At 38.2% G+C, this 15,585-nt stretch overlaps 1 protein-coding gene across 2 annotated transcripts in view; it reads left to right on the forward strand.

The window, feature by feature from the left end:
* The window catches only part of AASS (aminoadipate-semialdehyde synthase), a 69,280-nt gene that overhangs the window by 11,218 nt on the left and 42,477 nt on the right, over positions 1 to 15,585 (forward strand). For both annotated transcript variants that reach the window (XM_024128285.3, XM_024128293.3), the window contains exons 3-11: positions 1,456 to 1,632; positions 4,409 to 4,493; positions 7,322 to 7,389; positions 7,499 to 7,645; positions 8,779 to 8,857; positions 8,988 to 9,115; positions 10,527 to 10,675; positions 13,174 to 13,296; positions 13,681 to 13,792. In XM_024128285.3, the coding sequence (XP_023984053.1) occupies positions 1,456 to 1,632; positions 4,409 to 4,493; positions 7,322 to 7,389; positions 7,499 to 7,645; positions 8,779 to 8,857; positions 8,988 to 9,115; positions 10,527 to 10,675; positions 13,174 to 13,296; positions 13,681 to 13,792 (1,068 nt within the window). The remainder of the gene's footprint in view (positions 1 to 1,455; positions 1,633 to 4,408; positions 4,494 to 7,321; positions 7,390 to 7,498; positions 7,646 to 8,778; positions 8,858 to 8,987; positions 9,116 to 10,526; positions 10,676 to 13,173; positions 13,297 to 13,680; positions 13,793 to 15,585) is intronic.

A 15,585-nucleotide genomic window follows, 5' to 3' on the forward strand; every position in this document is an offset into this window, starting at 1 on the left:
TGTATGTATGTGTTTTCTTATTTTCCCTTCAATCTTATACAGAATGTTGTATACTGTATATACTCTTTTGCACACTGCTTTGTTCTACGGCATATCCTGGAAATCACTTCATGTCAGTTCATAGAGATCAGCTTCATTCTATTTAATGGCTGCTATAATTACTCCATTAATTATCATGATTTATTTAACCAGTCTACTATAAATGGGCAAATAGATTGTTTTCAGAGAAACCAGGTATGAACCATATGTTCATTCTTTTACTTTCTTTCCTATTCATTTGTACTTTCCTTTGAAGTAGATTCCTAACTAGATTTATCTTCATTTTATTCAACTGCCATCTAAGATGCTTTAAAAATTCTGCCTGGATCATGCTACCCCTTTATTTAAAAAGCTGAAATGATTGTCTCTTGCCTCCATGTACTAGCTATGAAATCTCAGTTTAATGTGTAAGACTCAGGTTTCTCATTGATAAAGTGGGGATAATAATAGTACCTACCTCATGGGAGTTTTGAGAATTAAATGAGATAATTCACCCAAAGAGCTTAGCAAAGCACATAGTAATTTATTAATAAATATCAATGATTATTTTAATTTTTATCCAATAAAGCTCATATTCACCATAATATTCAGTCTATTTTTCTAAATTGATTCACTTATTATGCCCTAAACATCTCCTTACTTTCCCATCTCCATATTTGTATATATTCCTTCAATATCTCTTACTGATATTACCACCTTGTATTTCCCATCTCCATCCCTCAAAATCCTACCCAGCCTTTTAGATTAATTTAAATTTCCACATTTCCTTGGTCATCTCACCTGGGAGTTATCTCAATATCCATTAAATTAATATATCACTTAGATTATGCTACTTATAATGTTCTTTTGAATTCAGCCTCATGCACTGTGCCTCTGACTTCTTTTTACAATATTTTGTGAGTTCCTTTACGGGAGAGATCTTGTATCTGTTAATTTGTGTCTTATCTCATCTCTAGCACAGTCCATGGAACAGAGTAGGGCAGTAATAAATACTAACTGAACAACAAAAAAAAAAAAGAAAAGAAAATATTGCAGATATGTCTTTCCTTTAAAAGTATACCTGAGTAATTAATTACTATTTAGCATTTAATGTTTCAGGGCATTGTTGGTACAAAATATACATTTTACATGTATATTTAAATCACATGTGCTAGCGGTTATGGTCAAACTATTAACTGTTCTTAGATTAAAGTATGTGCTGAATTTTCTAATGTTTTGTTTCTGGTACAAAAGTCAAACTTGTTAGATTGATCTTTAGCCAACAAGTAAGAATATTAGAAGTAGTTTTTCTATTATTTGTTCCTTATATTTTTTTCCTTCAAAAGGTTGTGACTTTAACTGCTACCTTTGTTTATTAAAGAAAATATGAATACAACAAATCAGGAGAATAACTTTTCGTCAAAATTACATTCCCAGGAATATGTCAAAGCTGGTGGCATTCTTCAGGAGGATATTTCTGAAGCTTGTTTGATTTTGGGAGTTAAAAGACCCCCAGAGGAAAAATTAATGCCTAAGAAGACCTATGCATTCTTCTCCCACACCATAAAGGCTCAGGAGGCCAATATGGGTTTGTTGGATGAGATCCTAAAACAGGTAATGAGTGGGCAATATTCATAAATGTTAACATAGAAACATATATTTTTTTAACTTTTAACTGTCAAGTGGAGTTTTAGTTTTCTTTCAGCATCTAGAAAATGCATCACGTATTCACCTCAGTAGGAGAGGTGATCTGCAGTTAGTGCTTGTATAGTTCTGCTGTTCTTCGGGCTGTTCTGCTGTTCTTTGGGCTCCTCTGCTGGGCAAGTTTGGAGTTTGTGATAAGAGGAACCAAACACATTTCATTCCTTTGTATTCTGAAATGGGAAGAATGATAGAAGCATTTTCTCCAAATGATTATTAAGTTATAAGGTTAATAGTTCAAATATTAGCAAGTAGAATTTTAGAGCTTAAAGGGACCTCAGGGATCATATAACTTACCACCCTAATTTTTCAAATGGAGCCCAGAGAGGGGAAGTGACTTGACTGAGGCTGCACAGCTCTGTAGTACCAGAACTGTACTGGAAGCTATTTTTACATTTATTAACATTCATAAGGAAAAGAAACTTTTTGTGAGATGTAAATACTGTGGAAAAACTATCATCTATTTAAAATACAGAGTATTCACTCAACAAATATTTACCAAGTGCCTACAATGTGTCTGACACTGATCACTGCAATGAACATAGCTTACATGTTATGTAAGCTAAGCTAGTGCTGGGCACTAGGGGAGGTGATAACGCTACTTGAAACAGGATGATCAGGGAATGCCTCATTGCAATATTGGCATTGAGCAAAAATTTGAAAGAGGCAAAGTATCACGCCATATCCATCTGGGAAAAGCCTTCCAACCTGAGAGAATAGTAGTGCAAAAGCCTGACAGACAGTCTTTTGGAAAGGAGGATTAGAGTTAATCATATTCTAAAATGCTTATTCTGCCTGCTCTGTGAATAAAAGTTGGAGACGGGAGAAGGAGAGCAAAATTGAAAAGGAGATTGTTAGTCTAGACTAGTCCAGATGCTAGGCTACAAATGATATTGAGGGCGGCAGGAGTGGAGGTCATGACACATGGACAAATCTTGGATGTATTTCAGAGGTCTGATCCTACAGGATTCATGGATGAGATGAATGTGGACTATGGGAGGAAGAGAGGAGTCAGAGATGACTCCAAGATTTTGGTTTGAGTAACTTAAAGGAGTTGCCTTAGATTGACATGATGCTACTTTACAAGGAGCAGGATTGGATGGGAGGACCAAGATTTGAGCTTAGGGCCTGTCGAGTTTAATTTGCCCATTAGACATGTAAGGGGAGATGCTGAGTGGGCCACTGGATGTGAGTCTGTAGCTCAGGAGGGCAGCTTCTCCAGATACACATTTTTCAGTTGTCAGAGACTAGATGGTATCTAAAGCCATGAGACTGGATGAGGGTAAGGAGTGAGTGTAGATGGAGAAGTCCAAGGTCTAAGTCCTGGGGTAAGGATGTTAGAGCATTAGCAACTAGACTTGAATCTGACAATAGATAGAGGACAGGAGAGTTTGACAAACAGTAAAAGTAATGGAGGAAAATGTATTTTACATAAGCGTGTAGAATACATTCTTACTAATTTCAGATTCACTAAACAGACACTGTCGTTAATTTATAGTGCTTCATAAGAACCAATTCAAAAAGTAATTAAAGGAAATAATATTATAGAAGAATGTTTCACTTTAAGCAGATAAAACTCCTCAAAAAGTACTTTAGAAACATTTTTCTTTTTGGTTATATGAAGTTTCGTTCATTTCAAGAAAATTAATGAACACAGACCCAGCAGGGCTGCTTTTGGGCAACATTTTGTAACAAATTACTTGGAGTTGGATTAATATTAAATATTCTTAAATCCAAGCACATGCCAAAAATTATATCATCTTTGAGGAAATAGACTATTCAAAACATTCTATAATTCCAACGTGTCAGCAGTTTTTAAGCATGAGTCGATAGGACATTTCCAAGAGAGAGGAAAGATTCCCAAGGAAAGAGGAAGGACAAGATTTTAGTGAAGGTGAGGAAGTGAAGAGCAGGCAGCTTGTGCTACTTTTAAAATAAAGTTCGCTTGTGAAAGGCTGGAGAGAGAAATAAAAGAGAGAGACAGAGAAACAGAGAGATACTAAGAGAGACAGAAGGAGAGAGAGAAAGAGAGAGAGAGAGAGAATGAGATAGATTTGTGTGTATGGACTTGGCTCCGCGGCATGTGGGATCCTCCCGGACCGGGGCGCGAACCCGGTTCCCCTGCATCGGCAGGCGGACGCGCAACCACTGCGCCACCGGGGAAGCCCATATAGTTGTTATTTTTAAAGTAGAAGAGAGACCTGGGTGTATTTAGAATGGCTGAGGGAAAGGAACACTGTAAAGATGGAAGAAAGAAAAGAAAGAAAAAGTTTGAGAGGTCTCGGAGGACATAGACTAAAGCTGGCATCTAGCTCACAGGGATTAGTCTCAGGAAAGATTTGTTTTTTTTGAGAGTAGAGGGAAGGATGTGAGGATGCGTGGGGACAGTATGTGGATATATTTGTCAATGGTGCTGGGCTAAAAGTTAAAAGAAATCATGCCTTTGTTATTTTATTGCCTACCATCAAGGGGGGTTAGCACCCTGCTAGGACCATTCTTTCATCTCTCATCACAAACCTATCATTGGTTTGTGACCTAGCATTTTCTAAATATTTCATGGTGCACCTAGCAAGTCAAGATGTATTTTATGAGGGAATACTGTGAAATAATCACTTGCTCATATATGTGTTGTACTTATTCACATTAAGCTGGATGGGTCTGGTTGAGACATTTTTTATTGTTTCTTCAGGAAATCCGACTTATTGATTATGAGAAAATGGTGGATCATAGAGGAATACGGGTAGTGGCGTTTGGACAGTGGGCAGGTGTGGCAGGTAGGTATGCCAGGGCTGTTACGTCACCCATTTTCTAAACTTGCCTAGGGAGTAACTGTGTTTTCTCTTTGCTGTGGCAAGGGGATGGGAGTGTTCATTTCTACCAATAAAAATAAACATGGGGGTGTGACTAAGGGTGAGGAATATCAGGGGAATAAAATAAAATCATCAAACTATATTTATTACAAAAATGAAGAAAAAGAGAGCAGGGAGAAGGACAAGTATGCTTAGGCTCTGAATTTTTACTGTTTGGAAGACTGGAAAGAGAGGTCAGTTTGGTGATGAGAAATTGAAGAATGGAAGAAAGGGTACAAGAGGGAGAAAAGGTACGGGGACAGGAACCAACAGAGGAGCAGTCTAGCAAGGATACAAGCTGGAGTTTGGGGAAAAACAGCACTTGATTTTTGTCCCAGTTAGTACTTTGAACCATCTTTAGTTGAGAAAACACCACATGTTATAACTCTATATCAGATTAGACTACTTGAAGGTGTGTAATTGTCAGAATAAGTAGACAGAAAATTTGTAGGGATAGAGGACACAAAACACTATCAACCGCCCTGACATCAGTGAAAGTTCTTGAGCACCCAGCACTCCACCCAGCAACTTGCAGAACAGAACACATTCCTTTCATGTGGAACGTTCATCCAGATGGTCCATATGCTAGGTCACAAAACAATTTTTAATACATTTAAAAGGTCTGAAATCATAGAGTATGTGCTCTGACTATAATAAAATTGATTTTGGAATTATAATACAAAGGTATAAAGGAAATTTCCAAATATTTGGAAGATAAACAGTGTATTTTTGAATAACCCATGGGTCCAGAGACGTCACAGGAAAAATTAGAAAATATTTTGAATTGAATGAAAATTTAAAACACAGCACACCAAAATTTGTGGAATGCAGGTAAAGTGGTGCTTAGAAGGAAATTTATAGCATTTAATGCTTTTATTAGAAAAGAAGAAAGTTCTTAAATTAGTAATCTAAACTTCCATCAGAAGAAGCTAGCAAATGAAGAATAAATTAACCCGAAGCAAATAGAAGGAAGGAAATAATATTGATAAGAGGGAACATCAATTAAATTAAAGCAGGAAAATAATAGAGAAAATCAAAAGCCAGTTCTTTTTTAAAAAAATAATCAATAAAATTGATAAACCTCCAGTTAGATTGATTTTTAAAAAAGAGAGAGAAGCCACTTTTTACCAATGTTAGGAATACAAGAGGAATCATCACTATATATGTCACAGATATTAAAAATGATAAGGGAATATTATGAATAAGCCAGTAAATTTGACAGCATTGACAAAATAGGCAAATCCTTGAAAGACACATCTAAGAATAAATAAAACACTTGCATATCAATGTACAAAATATATTCCACTCATAGGCATTTATCAAGAGAAAAATTATTTTTTGTAAAGAATTATTTATAGTAGCTTCATTCATAATAGCCCAGACAATCAGCAGAGGAATGGATAAATAAACTGTGGTATATCCATAGAATGGAACACTCCTCAGCAATAAAAAGAAGCAAACTACTTATACACACAAAGTATGCATGAATCTCAACAACATTTTCCTGAGTAAAAGCAGACACACAAAGAAGAGTAAATGCTTAAAATTTCATTTGTATGCCACTGTAGAAGAAACGAATCTATACAGACAGAAATAAAATCAGTAGTTGTTTGGGGCCAAAGTTTGGGGCGGATTGACTGGAGTGATGGGAATATTCTGTATTTTGATTATGTTGGTAATATGGGTGTGTGCATTTGTTAACAGTTATCAAACTATAGACTTTAAGTTGGTGTGATTTGTTGTATATAAATTATTCCTTTAAAAGTTGACATCAGAAAAAAGGTCAAAGAAAACTTGTCAGGGATATGGAGAGGGAAAGTTCCCTTCCGGAAAAGAAGGGGAGAATGGATGCTGAGGTCTTTGTTACAGGCATGCTAAGTTTCTGCTATGTGAAGGACATCCAGATTGAGAAATCCGTAAGGTGGTTGGTTGGGTCTTGAAATAAAATATCTGTGTTAGAGATACAGACTTGGAATCATCATCATACAGAGAGTACTTGAAATTTAGGAATGGATGAGATTAGCTAAGGGAAAAATGTAGAGATTGAAGAGAATAGTGCCTGGGATAGAATCCTGAGGGTGACCAATATTAAGCAAAGGGGAAGGGGTACTAATATAAAAGGAATGGGCCTGGGAAGAGGAGCCTGCAGAAATGTAGGGTGAAAATGTTCAAGCCAGGCAAGCTGAGGGAAGAGAGTCCCAGCAAAGAGGGGCTCTACATTGTCAGATACCTCTGACAAGTCAGTCAAGATCTGGAAAGTGTCCACTGAGTTTAGCTGTGTAGGTCACTGAAATGATGGGGGGAGGGGTCATAGGGTCAATAGTGACTTCGCTTTTGCTTATTCATTTGATTTTGGTATGAGAGAAATGGAGGCTTGTTTAAATGTTGATAAGAATGAAGCAATAGAGAGGGATAGAGAGAGGACATAATTCAAGAGTAAATTCCTGAGAGAGACAGAAAGGGATGAGATCTGGAGCAAAGGTGGAGAGATTAACCTTAGAGAAAAAGAGGGGCATTCTTTCCGTTTTAGCAGGATTGGATGTGGAGGGGACAGGCCGGGGTGCAGCTGGGTTAACGCTTTCGACGGCAGAAAGTTGGGATGGATAAGATGACCGCTGGGGCCCCTTCCAGATCTGAGATGCTGAGGTCTGTGCTTTCTCAGAGCATGGAGCAGATCGGAGAGCAGGTAGAGAGAACAGCTTCAACTCCTCCCAACTAATAATGGTCTTTCTATTGGTCTGATTCTGCAACAGGGATGATCAACATTTTACATGGAATGGGTTTAAGGCTGCTTGCTTTGGGACATCACACACCTTTTATGGTGAGATGTTTATTGTGTCTATTTTTTTTTGTAAATACCTGTCACATTTTAAGAATAGAAACATGTCTCAGGTGGTAGACTAATGTGATCCATGTGTGCTTGCTTGCAGCACATTGGCATGGCTCATAACTACAGGAACAGCAGTCAGGCTGTGCAAGCTGTCCGAGACACTGGCTACGAAATATCTCTGGGTTTGATGCCAAAGTCGATAGGGCCCTTAACATTTGTGTTCACAGGGACTGGTAATGTATCTAAGGTAAGTTCCAACTGTCTTCTTTCTGTAAAGCAGTCTGAAACTCTGACACTAACCCAAAGGATGTGGGCATTTTGTGTACATTTCAGAGCCCTTCTTTTCCATGACTGGGCATTCTGTTCTTGGTACTTTGCTTACCTATGTACTTTTCCCATAGTAAAGTGCAGTACTGGTCCAAACTTAGTGTCTTTGCTTTGAGTTGATTCCAAGCTGTCAGAGGCTTTGAATGGTTTTTCTTTTCTTTTCTTTTTTTCTTTTTAGAGGGATAACTCCTTGTTGTGTAAAGGTCTATTCTTAGGGTGCTCTATTTTACCTCCATCACTGAGATATCCCCAAATTTGGAAGTGACCCCAGGATGTAAATTTTACAAGATTTGGAGTTTTGCCAAAAGATGTTAAGAAGCTTAATTCAAGACTACTATTGTTACTTTCTTCCTTCTGGAGTAGTTTCGAGAATGTATTTTTGATCCCCTAGAGAAACTTGTAATTGAAAAATAGATCTTTCTTCAGCGAAAATATTTTACAAACAGGACATTACTATTTATATTATACTGTGAGATAGCCATCTGATATAAGTAGGAAATCTAGTTTCCCCACTTGAAATAATTTCTGCAATGGAGCAAAAATTAAATAGAAATATTTTTATTGTACTGTCAGTTCTAAACCCCCTTGCTTCTATGCTGAATAACTTTAAGTAAAAAAATTAGGGCTTCCCTGGTGGCGCAGTGGTTGCGAGTCCGCCTGCCGATGCAGGGGACGCGGGTTCGTGCCCCGGTCCGGGAGGATCCCACACGCCACGGAGCGGATAGGCCCGTGAGCCATGGCCACTGAGCCTGTGCGTCCGGAGCCTGTGCTCCACAGCGGGAGAGGCCACAACAGTGAGAGGCCCGCGTACCACACACACACACAAAAATTAAAGCCCCTTCCAATGAGTGGTGTTTAAATGGGAATAAAAAAAGTTGGTTTGCAGGCTGCATGCAAGATGCTCATCTGTGCTTCCGTGTTGTGGTCCCATTTGCAGGGCAGGGCAAGTTGAGCTATAAAATTGTGGGGAAAATGAGTTGGAAGCTTTGCAGGAAAACGTATTGACTCTTTTTCTGATTGATTTTTAGATTTTCACTCATGCATTATTTACAGGGAGCCCAAGAAATCTTCAATGAATTACCTTGTGAATATGTGGAGCCGCATGAATTAAAAGAAGTTTCCCAAAATGGAGGTAGGGAGGGCGGGAAGGGCGAGTGTATGTATCTTTTACTGTTTTTAACCGTTTCAGTGTTATAATATTTTATCACCATAAACCTTTATCATTTGTGACCCACTTTACTAATTTCTTTCTCCTCTGCAAGACCTGCGAAAAGTGTATGGGACTGTGTTAAGTCGCCATCATCATCTCGTCAGGAAAACAGATGGTATATATGATCCTGTAGAGTATGACAAATATCCTGAGCGCTACATAAGCCGTTTTAATACTGATGTGAGTATCATACCTAGCTTTTGAGTTGGTTGCTCATGATACACTATAGTCAGGCTGTGTTTAAGGAGAGAGACTGTGATTGTGTACATTGGTTTTCAGTTCTCCATGTTGACTTTTGGTGAGTCCTTTGGGTATTATGAGTTGTCCTTAGGTGTTGTTGGCTTTTCTTGGTGTTTGGAGTGGCCTTTGCTTCGTGGCTTTGGTAGTTGCTATGGGTATGCCCATTGCTTCACTGACTCTGTTTCTCCTTCAGGTCTGCATGTGCCCAATTGCTCTAAACCATTTCCTGTGGGTTACTCTTTTCTGTATTTACCCTGAATTAGTTAGTACTGTTGAGAAACCACAGTGTCTATAAGAGTTGATCTCAACATAGTTCTATCCCTTCTATGGCCACAAATTGCAATCAACCTCAGCCAGCCATCTTGAAATACATGTCATTGATTACAGGGGACCAGAGTGAAACAGTATGGCTATAGAAGACCCATCTCCACTGTACAAAAGTTACTTCCAATTCAGATCCTTCTGATGGGGACACACTGGTCTCCTCTTATAAGAAGGATAATATATTTGTGGGTTTTGTAGTCATTGGTCATGCAACAGTCCTTCTCAAAATAAACCACCAAAAAAAATGCATGTATCTAATTGTGAAAAGGAATGTTTTAAATAATTTTAAATGTATTTGAACAATATAACATTTTTAGATTCTGGTATGAAATTTAGTGTTATAGCGTGTAGAGCATATTATAGAAGAAGAACTCTTACCTGTGGCTTGAGAATGCTTGAGATGCTTGAGAAACAGGAATTATAAAACTAGTTTCAAATTGAAAAATTTTGAATCTCGTAAGTTTCCATCCCTTCTCTTCCCCAATCACAGAAATACTGGTGATTGGATGCATCCCAAAACTTATAATGACCTAGTTACCATGTGTGCATGCATGTAGCACATTTGCCCATGGAGCTTACAGATGTTATCTGATTTAATCTTCACATCATTCCTTTGAGGAATGGGGTACGCATTATCCCCATCTGGCAGGTAAGGAAAACAGAACCCAGAGAAGTTAAGGTAGCATGCTTTAGATCACATGCTACTAGAGGCTGAGCTGGAAATAGAGCACTTGGTCACTTGAACTTCTGTTATTTCCTTTTTCTTGGCTATGCAAGGCATTATAGAACACAAATATTAATGTATTTATATTCATATATTTTTCTATAATGAGGTAATTTTCCACTGAAATCTGGGTGGGTATTTATTGTTTTGCTTCGAAAGGTGGCCGCTGACTTGGCAAATAACAAAGTCAATTAGAAATAATGTTAAATTATTTCTCATGAACTTTACTGATAGCTCTCTTTCAGCACACTGCTTTGAAAAAGGCTATTTCCTATCTCGCTGACCTTGGAATATGCTTTACAGATTGCACCCTATACAACTTGTTTAATTAATGGAATCTACTGGGAACAAAACACCCCTCGCCTACTAACCCGCCAAGATGCTCAGAGTCTCCTGGCTCCAGGCAAGTCCTCAGTTGCTGGTGTTGAAGGCTGCCCTGCATTGCCACACAAGTAAGGACTTCAGCAATGATGGCAGTTTTCAGCAGCAAGGCCCACTGTGAGGGTATCACACATAGGGGACCCACATAGCACAGGACTTGACTATTAATAACCAGTTGTCTGTCTTATCTTATTTAATCTCTTGGAAATATTTGACAGTTAACCTTCCCTCCTTTTTTTTTTTTTTAATCAAAGTATAGTTGATTTACAATGTTGTTAGTTTCAGGTGTACAGCAAAGTGATTCAGTTATATATATATATGAATAAGGTGACATCCCGAAAGTTAGAAAAAGTGTTCTGGGCTTAACTCTGTTAAGTGATCAGCTGGACTCGGTGATAGCATGTTAGGGATAACTGAGATTGCAAGGTTTCTTTTTCTTTTTTTTTTTTTGTTTGCTCTAGGGAGCAAGTTTATTTTTTTTATTGAAGTATAGTTGATTTACAATGCCGTGTTAGTTTCAAGTATACAGCACAGTGATTTAGTTACATATATATACACATATTTTCCTTTTTCAGATTCTTTTCCATTATAGGTTATTATAAGGTATTGAATATAGTTCCCTGTGCTATACAGTAGGTCCTCATTTTTTATCCATTTTATATATAGTAGTGTATATCTGTTAATCCCAAGCTCCTCATTTATCCCTCCCTCCCCCCGCTTTGTGCTTTGGTAACCATATGTTTGTTTTCTGTGTTTGTGAGTCTATTTCCTTCCCTCCTTCTTGGAATTCTCTTCTCTTCTGTGACTCCACACGTAGCTCAAAAGTAAGCTCCTCAGAGAGGTCTTCTCTTGCTTCCGCATTCCCAGTCACTCTTCAGTCTGTTACTGTATTTTTCCCTGAAATTCATGTGTTTATGATTTTTATTTTCCTGTATTTATGCTGTTTCCTAGAACTTAATCTCCTTAAGGATAGGGGCCCTATTTGTTTTGGCCACAGGTACCCAGTACGTTGTTTGACATATAATGTTCATTCAAATAATTACTAAATGTTGAATGAATTAGTTAATAAATAAATATTTGTGGAACACCTGGTCTGCCTGGCACTCTGCTAAGCTGAGAGATAAAGAAAAAATGTGGTTGCTACCCTCAGGCATGTAGCTGGCATCAATTAAATTCCAAAGGAATGGGCTTCCCTGGTGGCGCAGTGGTTGAGAGTCCGCCTGCGGATGCAGGGGACACGGGTTCGTGCCCCGGTCCGGGAAGATCCCACATGCCGCGGAGCGGCTGGGCCCGTGAGCCATGGCCGCTGAGCCTGCGCGTCCAGAGCCTGTGCTCCGCAGCGGGAGAGGCCACAGCAGTGAGAGGCCCGCGTACCACCAAAAAAAAAAAAAAAAATTCCAAAGGAATGCTAGGAGCAATCAATATCACCAAGAGTTTAGAAGAAAGTGGGAGCATGGGCTCGGCAAAGTCTCTAGGGAGGAGTGAGGAGAACAGGATTTCAAGTGATAGGATTGGTGCTTGATAAATATGGAGCCACCAAAGCACAGTTTAAGACAGTGAGTGGGACAGTGTAGCCCTAGTATAGGGTTTATATGGGCAAGTGGAAATTAGAGATTGGGCAGGAAAATTGTGGTCAACCTCAAAAGGATTTCAAATCCTGGGCTGAGACTTTTGTTCATAATTCCAGAGATTTCTATGCAATAACACGTAAAATTATGTATTACTAAGCAGGGTGGAGGTAGTGTAGTCAAACTTCCTAAGTTATTTAAAGTTGGCTAACTAGCTTAACTTTAGGCTGTTGTCAATGATTTCTCTAGGGAAGGGTTTTGTTTGTTTTTTTTTTTTCTAGGGGAAGGGTTTTTTTTTTTTTTTTTTTTTTCATTTTTATTGGAGTAAAGTTGACTTACAATGTTGTGTTGTTTCTGCTGTACGGCAAAGTGAACCAGTTATACATGTATATATATCCACTCTTTTTTATTTTTAATATTTATTTATTTAGGTTGCACTGGGTCTTAGTTGCGGCATGTGGACTTCTTAGTTGTGACATGCATGCGGATCTAGTTCCCCGACCAGGGATCGGTCCTGGGCCCCCTGCATTGGGAGTGTGGAGTCTTACCCACTGAGCCACCAGGGACTCCCCTATCCACTCTTTTTTAGATTCTTTTCCCATAGAGGCCATTACAGAGTATTGAGTAGAGTCCCCTCTGCTATACAATAGACCTTATTAGTTATCTATTTTATATATAGTAGTATGTATAAGGAGGGTTTTTTTTTTTTTTACTTTTATCTCTTTTCCTTTCTTGTCTTCCTCCCTCCTCCTCCTCCTCCTCCTCTTCCTCTTTTTCTTTTTGCCTGGGGAGACTAAAACTCCTATTAGGAAGATTCTCTGTATCCCAAAAGAACAGTTTCCTGAACAGGTGAGCTGTAGGAAAAAGAGCTAAGGCGCCTAGGAAATATTTAGCATCTACATTGAAAATTGTTCAAGCACCTTTCATTTTTACTCATTTTTAATTCTGTTGGAGACTTCAGAGATACTTAGTTCACATCTTAGTATTGATGTTATTTACAGACTTGTGGCACTATGTGACATTTCAGCTGACACCGGAGGATCTATTGAGTTTATGACTGAGTGTACGACAATAGAGCATCCCTTCTGCATGTATGATGCAGATCAGCATATTATTCATGACAGGTGAGTTTGCTAAAGCTGTTAGAGGGGGAGAAATGCATAATCATGCATCATTTACTTCCTTTGATATACTACTCTAAAATACTCAATATTTCACGGCTTTACGAAGGCTATGCAAATTTCCAGAGATATGCTCAAGCATATTAAAAAATTTGGTAGAAAAACCACATTCAGATCTGAGCACTTAAATACACACACACACATACTACATTTCAATGGGTTGTGAAGAAGGGAAAAGTTTTATTTGAAGTCTCGTTTATTTTCCTATATACTGTGGTAGAAGATTACAAATGATTATGCAGTGTACATAATGGAGTAGACGTCTGGGAAAGTTAGAGCTTACACATAAATTTTGTCCATCCGAATAAAGCATGTTGCTTCTCCTAGTGTCGAAGGCTCTGGGATTCTGATGTGCTCCATTGACAATTTGCCGGCACAGCTTCCAATTGAATCTACCGAATACTTTGGAGACATGCTTTACCCTTATGTTGAAGAAATGGTAAGCGGACTGGTAGCAACACCTCTGTGGCTTTAAATAGGACTTTGGAGTGATCTTATGAATGTTCTGGTCTTCTGTATCTAAGAAATCTGTTGTAAAATGAAATGCCAGCGCTTCCCCGAAGTACTTACTGACACTCTTATTTTACATATTCTGCATCATTGTTTCATGGGAAATATGTAGCTGCCTTCATGCTTAATTACAATTGCATTTATCTCTCATTATGCGTACTTTATTAAGAATGTTCATGACATGTGAGATAAGATTTACTTTATTTTCACTTTTTTTCTGCTTTCTAGGTCAATTCATATTTTGGGGCATTCTTACTATACTGTGATTAATAGATTGGAAAAATCAGAAATACAGAAAATTTTGTTGGATTTTACTCACTCATGCTTGGTTAATTGACAGCCTATGTTCTGGTCATGTATTATTATTATTATTTTTTAACATCTTTATTGGAGTATAATTGCTTTACAATGGTTTGTTAGTTTCTGCTGTATAACAAAGTGAATCAGCTATACATATACATATATCCCCATATCTCCTCCCTCTTGCGTCTCCCTCCCACCCTCCCTATCCCACCCCTCTAGGTGGACATAAAGCACTGAGCTGATCTCCCTGTGCTATGCGGCTGCTTCCCACGAGCTATCTATTTTACACTTGGTAGTGTATATATGTCCATGCCACTCTCTCACTTCATCCCAGCTTACATTTCCCCCTCCATGTGTGCTCAAGTCCATTCTCTACTTCTCTGTCTTTATTCCTGTCCTGCACCTGGGTTCTTCAGAAACATTTTTTTTTTTTTTAGATTCCACATATATGTGTTAACATACGATATTTGCTTTTCTCTTTCTGACTTACTTCACTTTGTATGACACACCCTAGGTCCATCTACCTCACGACAAATAACTCAATTTCGTTTCTTTTTGTGGCTAGTATTCCATTATATATATGTGCCACATCTTCTTTATCCATTCATCTGTAGATGGACACTTAGGTTGCTTCCATGTCCTGGCTATTGAAAATAGAGCTGCAGTGAACATTGTGGTACATGACTCTTTTTGAATTATGGTTTTCTCAGGGTATATGCCCAGTAGTGGGATCTCTGGGTTGTATGGAAGTTCTATTTTTAGTTTTTTAAGGAACCTCCATGTACTGTTCTCCATAGTGGCTGTATCAATTTACATTCCTACTAACAGTGCAAGAGGGTTCCCTTTTCTCCACACCCTCTCCAGCATTTATTGTTTGTAGATTTTTTGATGATGGCCATTCTGACTGGTGTAATGAGACTCATTGTCTACAACCTCATTGTAGTTTTGATTTGCATTTCTCTAATGACTAGAGATGTTGAGCATCCTTTCATGTGTTTCTTGGCAATCTGTATATCTTCTTTGAAGAAATGTCTATTTAGGTCTTCTGCCCATTTTTGGATTGGGTTGTTTGTTTTTTTGATTGAGCTGCATGAGCTGCTTATAAATTTTGGAGATTAATCCTTTGTCAGTTGCTTTATTTGCAAATATTTTCTCCCATTCTGAGGGTTGTCTTTTCGTCTTGTTTATGGTTTCCTTTGCTATGCAAAAGCTTTTAAGTTTTATGAGGTCCCATTTTTTTATTTCTGTTTTTATTTCCATTTCTCTAGGAGGTGGGTCAAAAAGGATCTTGCAGTGATTTTTGTCATTGAGTGTTCTACCTATGTTTTCCTCTAAGAGTTTTATAGTGTCTGGGCTTACATTTAGGTCTTTAATCCATTTTGAGTTTATTTTTGTGTGTGGTGTTAGGGAGTGTTCTAA

Source organism: Physeter macrocephalus, chromosome 5 (assembly GCF_002837175.3).
Source record: "Physeter macrocephalus isolate SW-GA chromosome 5, ASM283717v5, whole genome shotgun sequence".
Classification (NCBI taxonomy): domain Eukaryota; kingdom Metazoa; phylum Chordata; class Mammalia; order Artiodactyla; family Physeteridae; genus Physeter; species Physeter macrocephalus.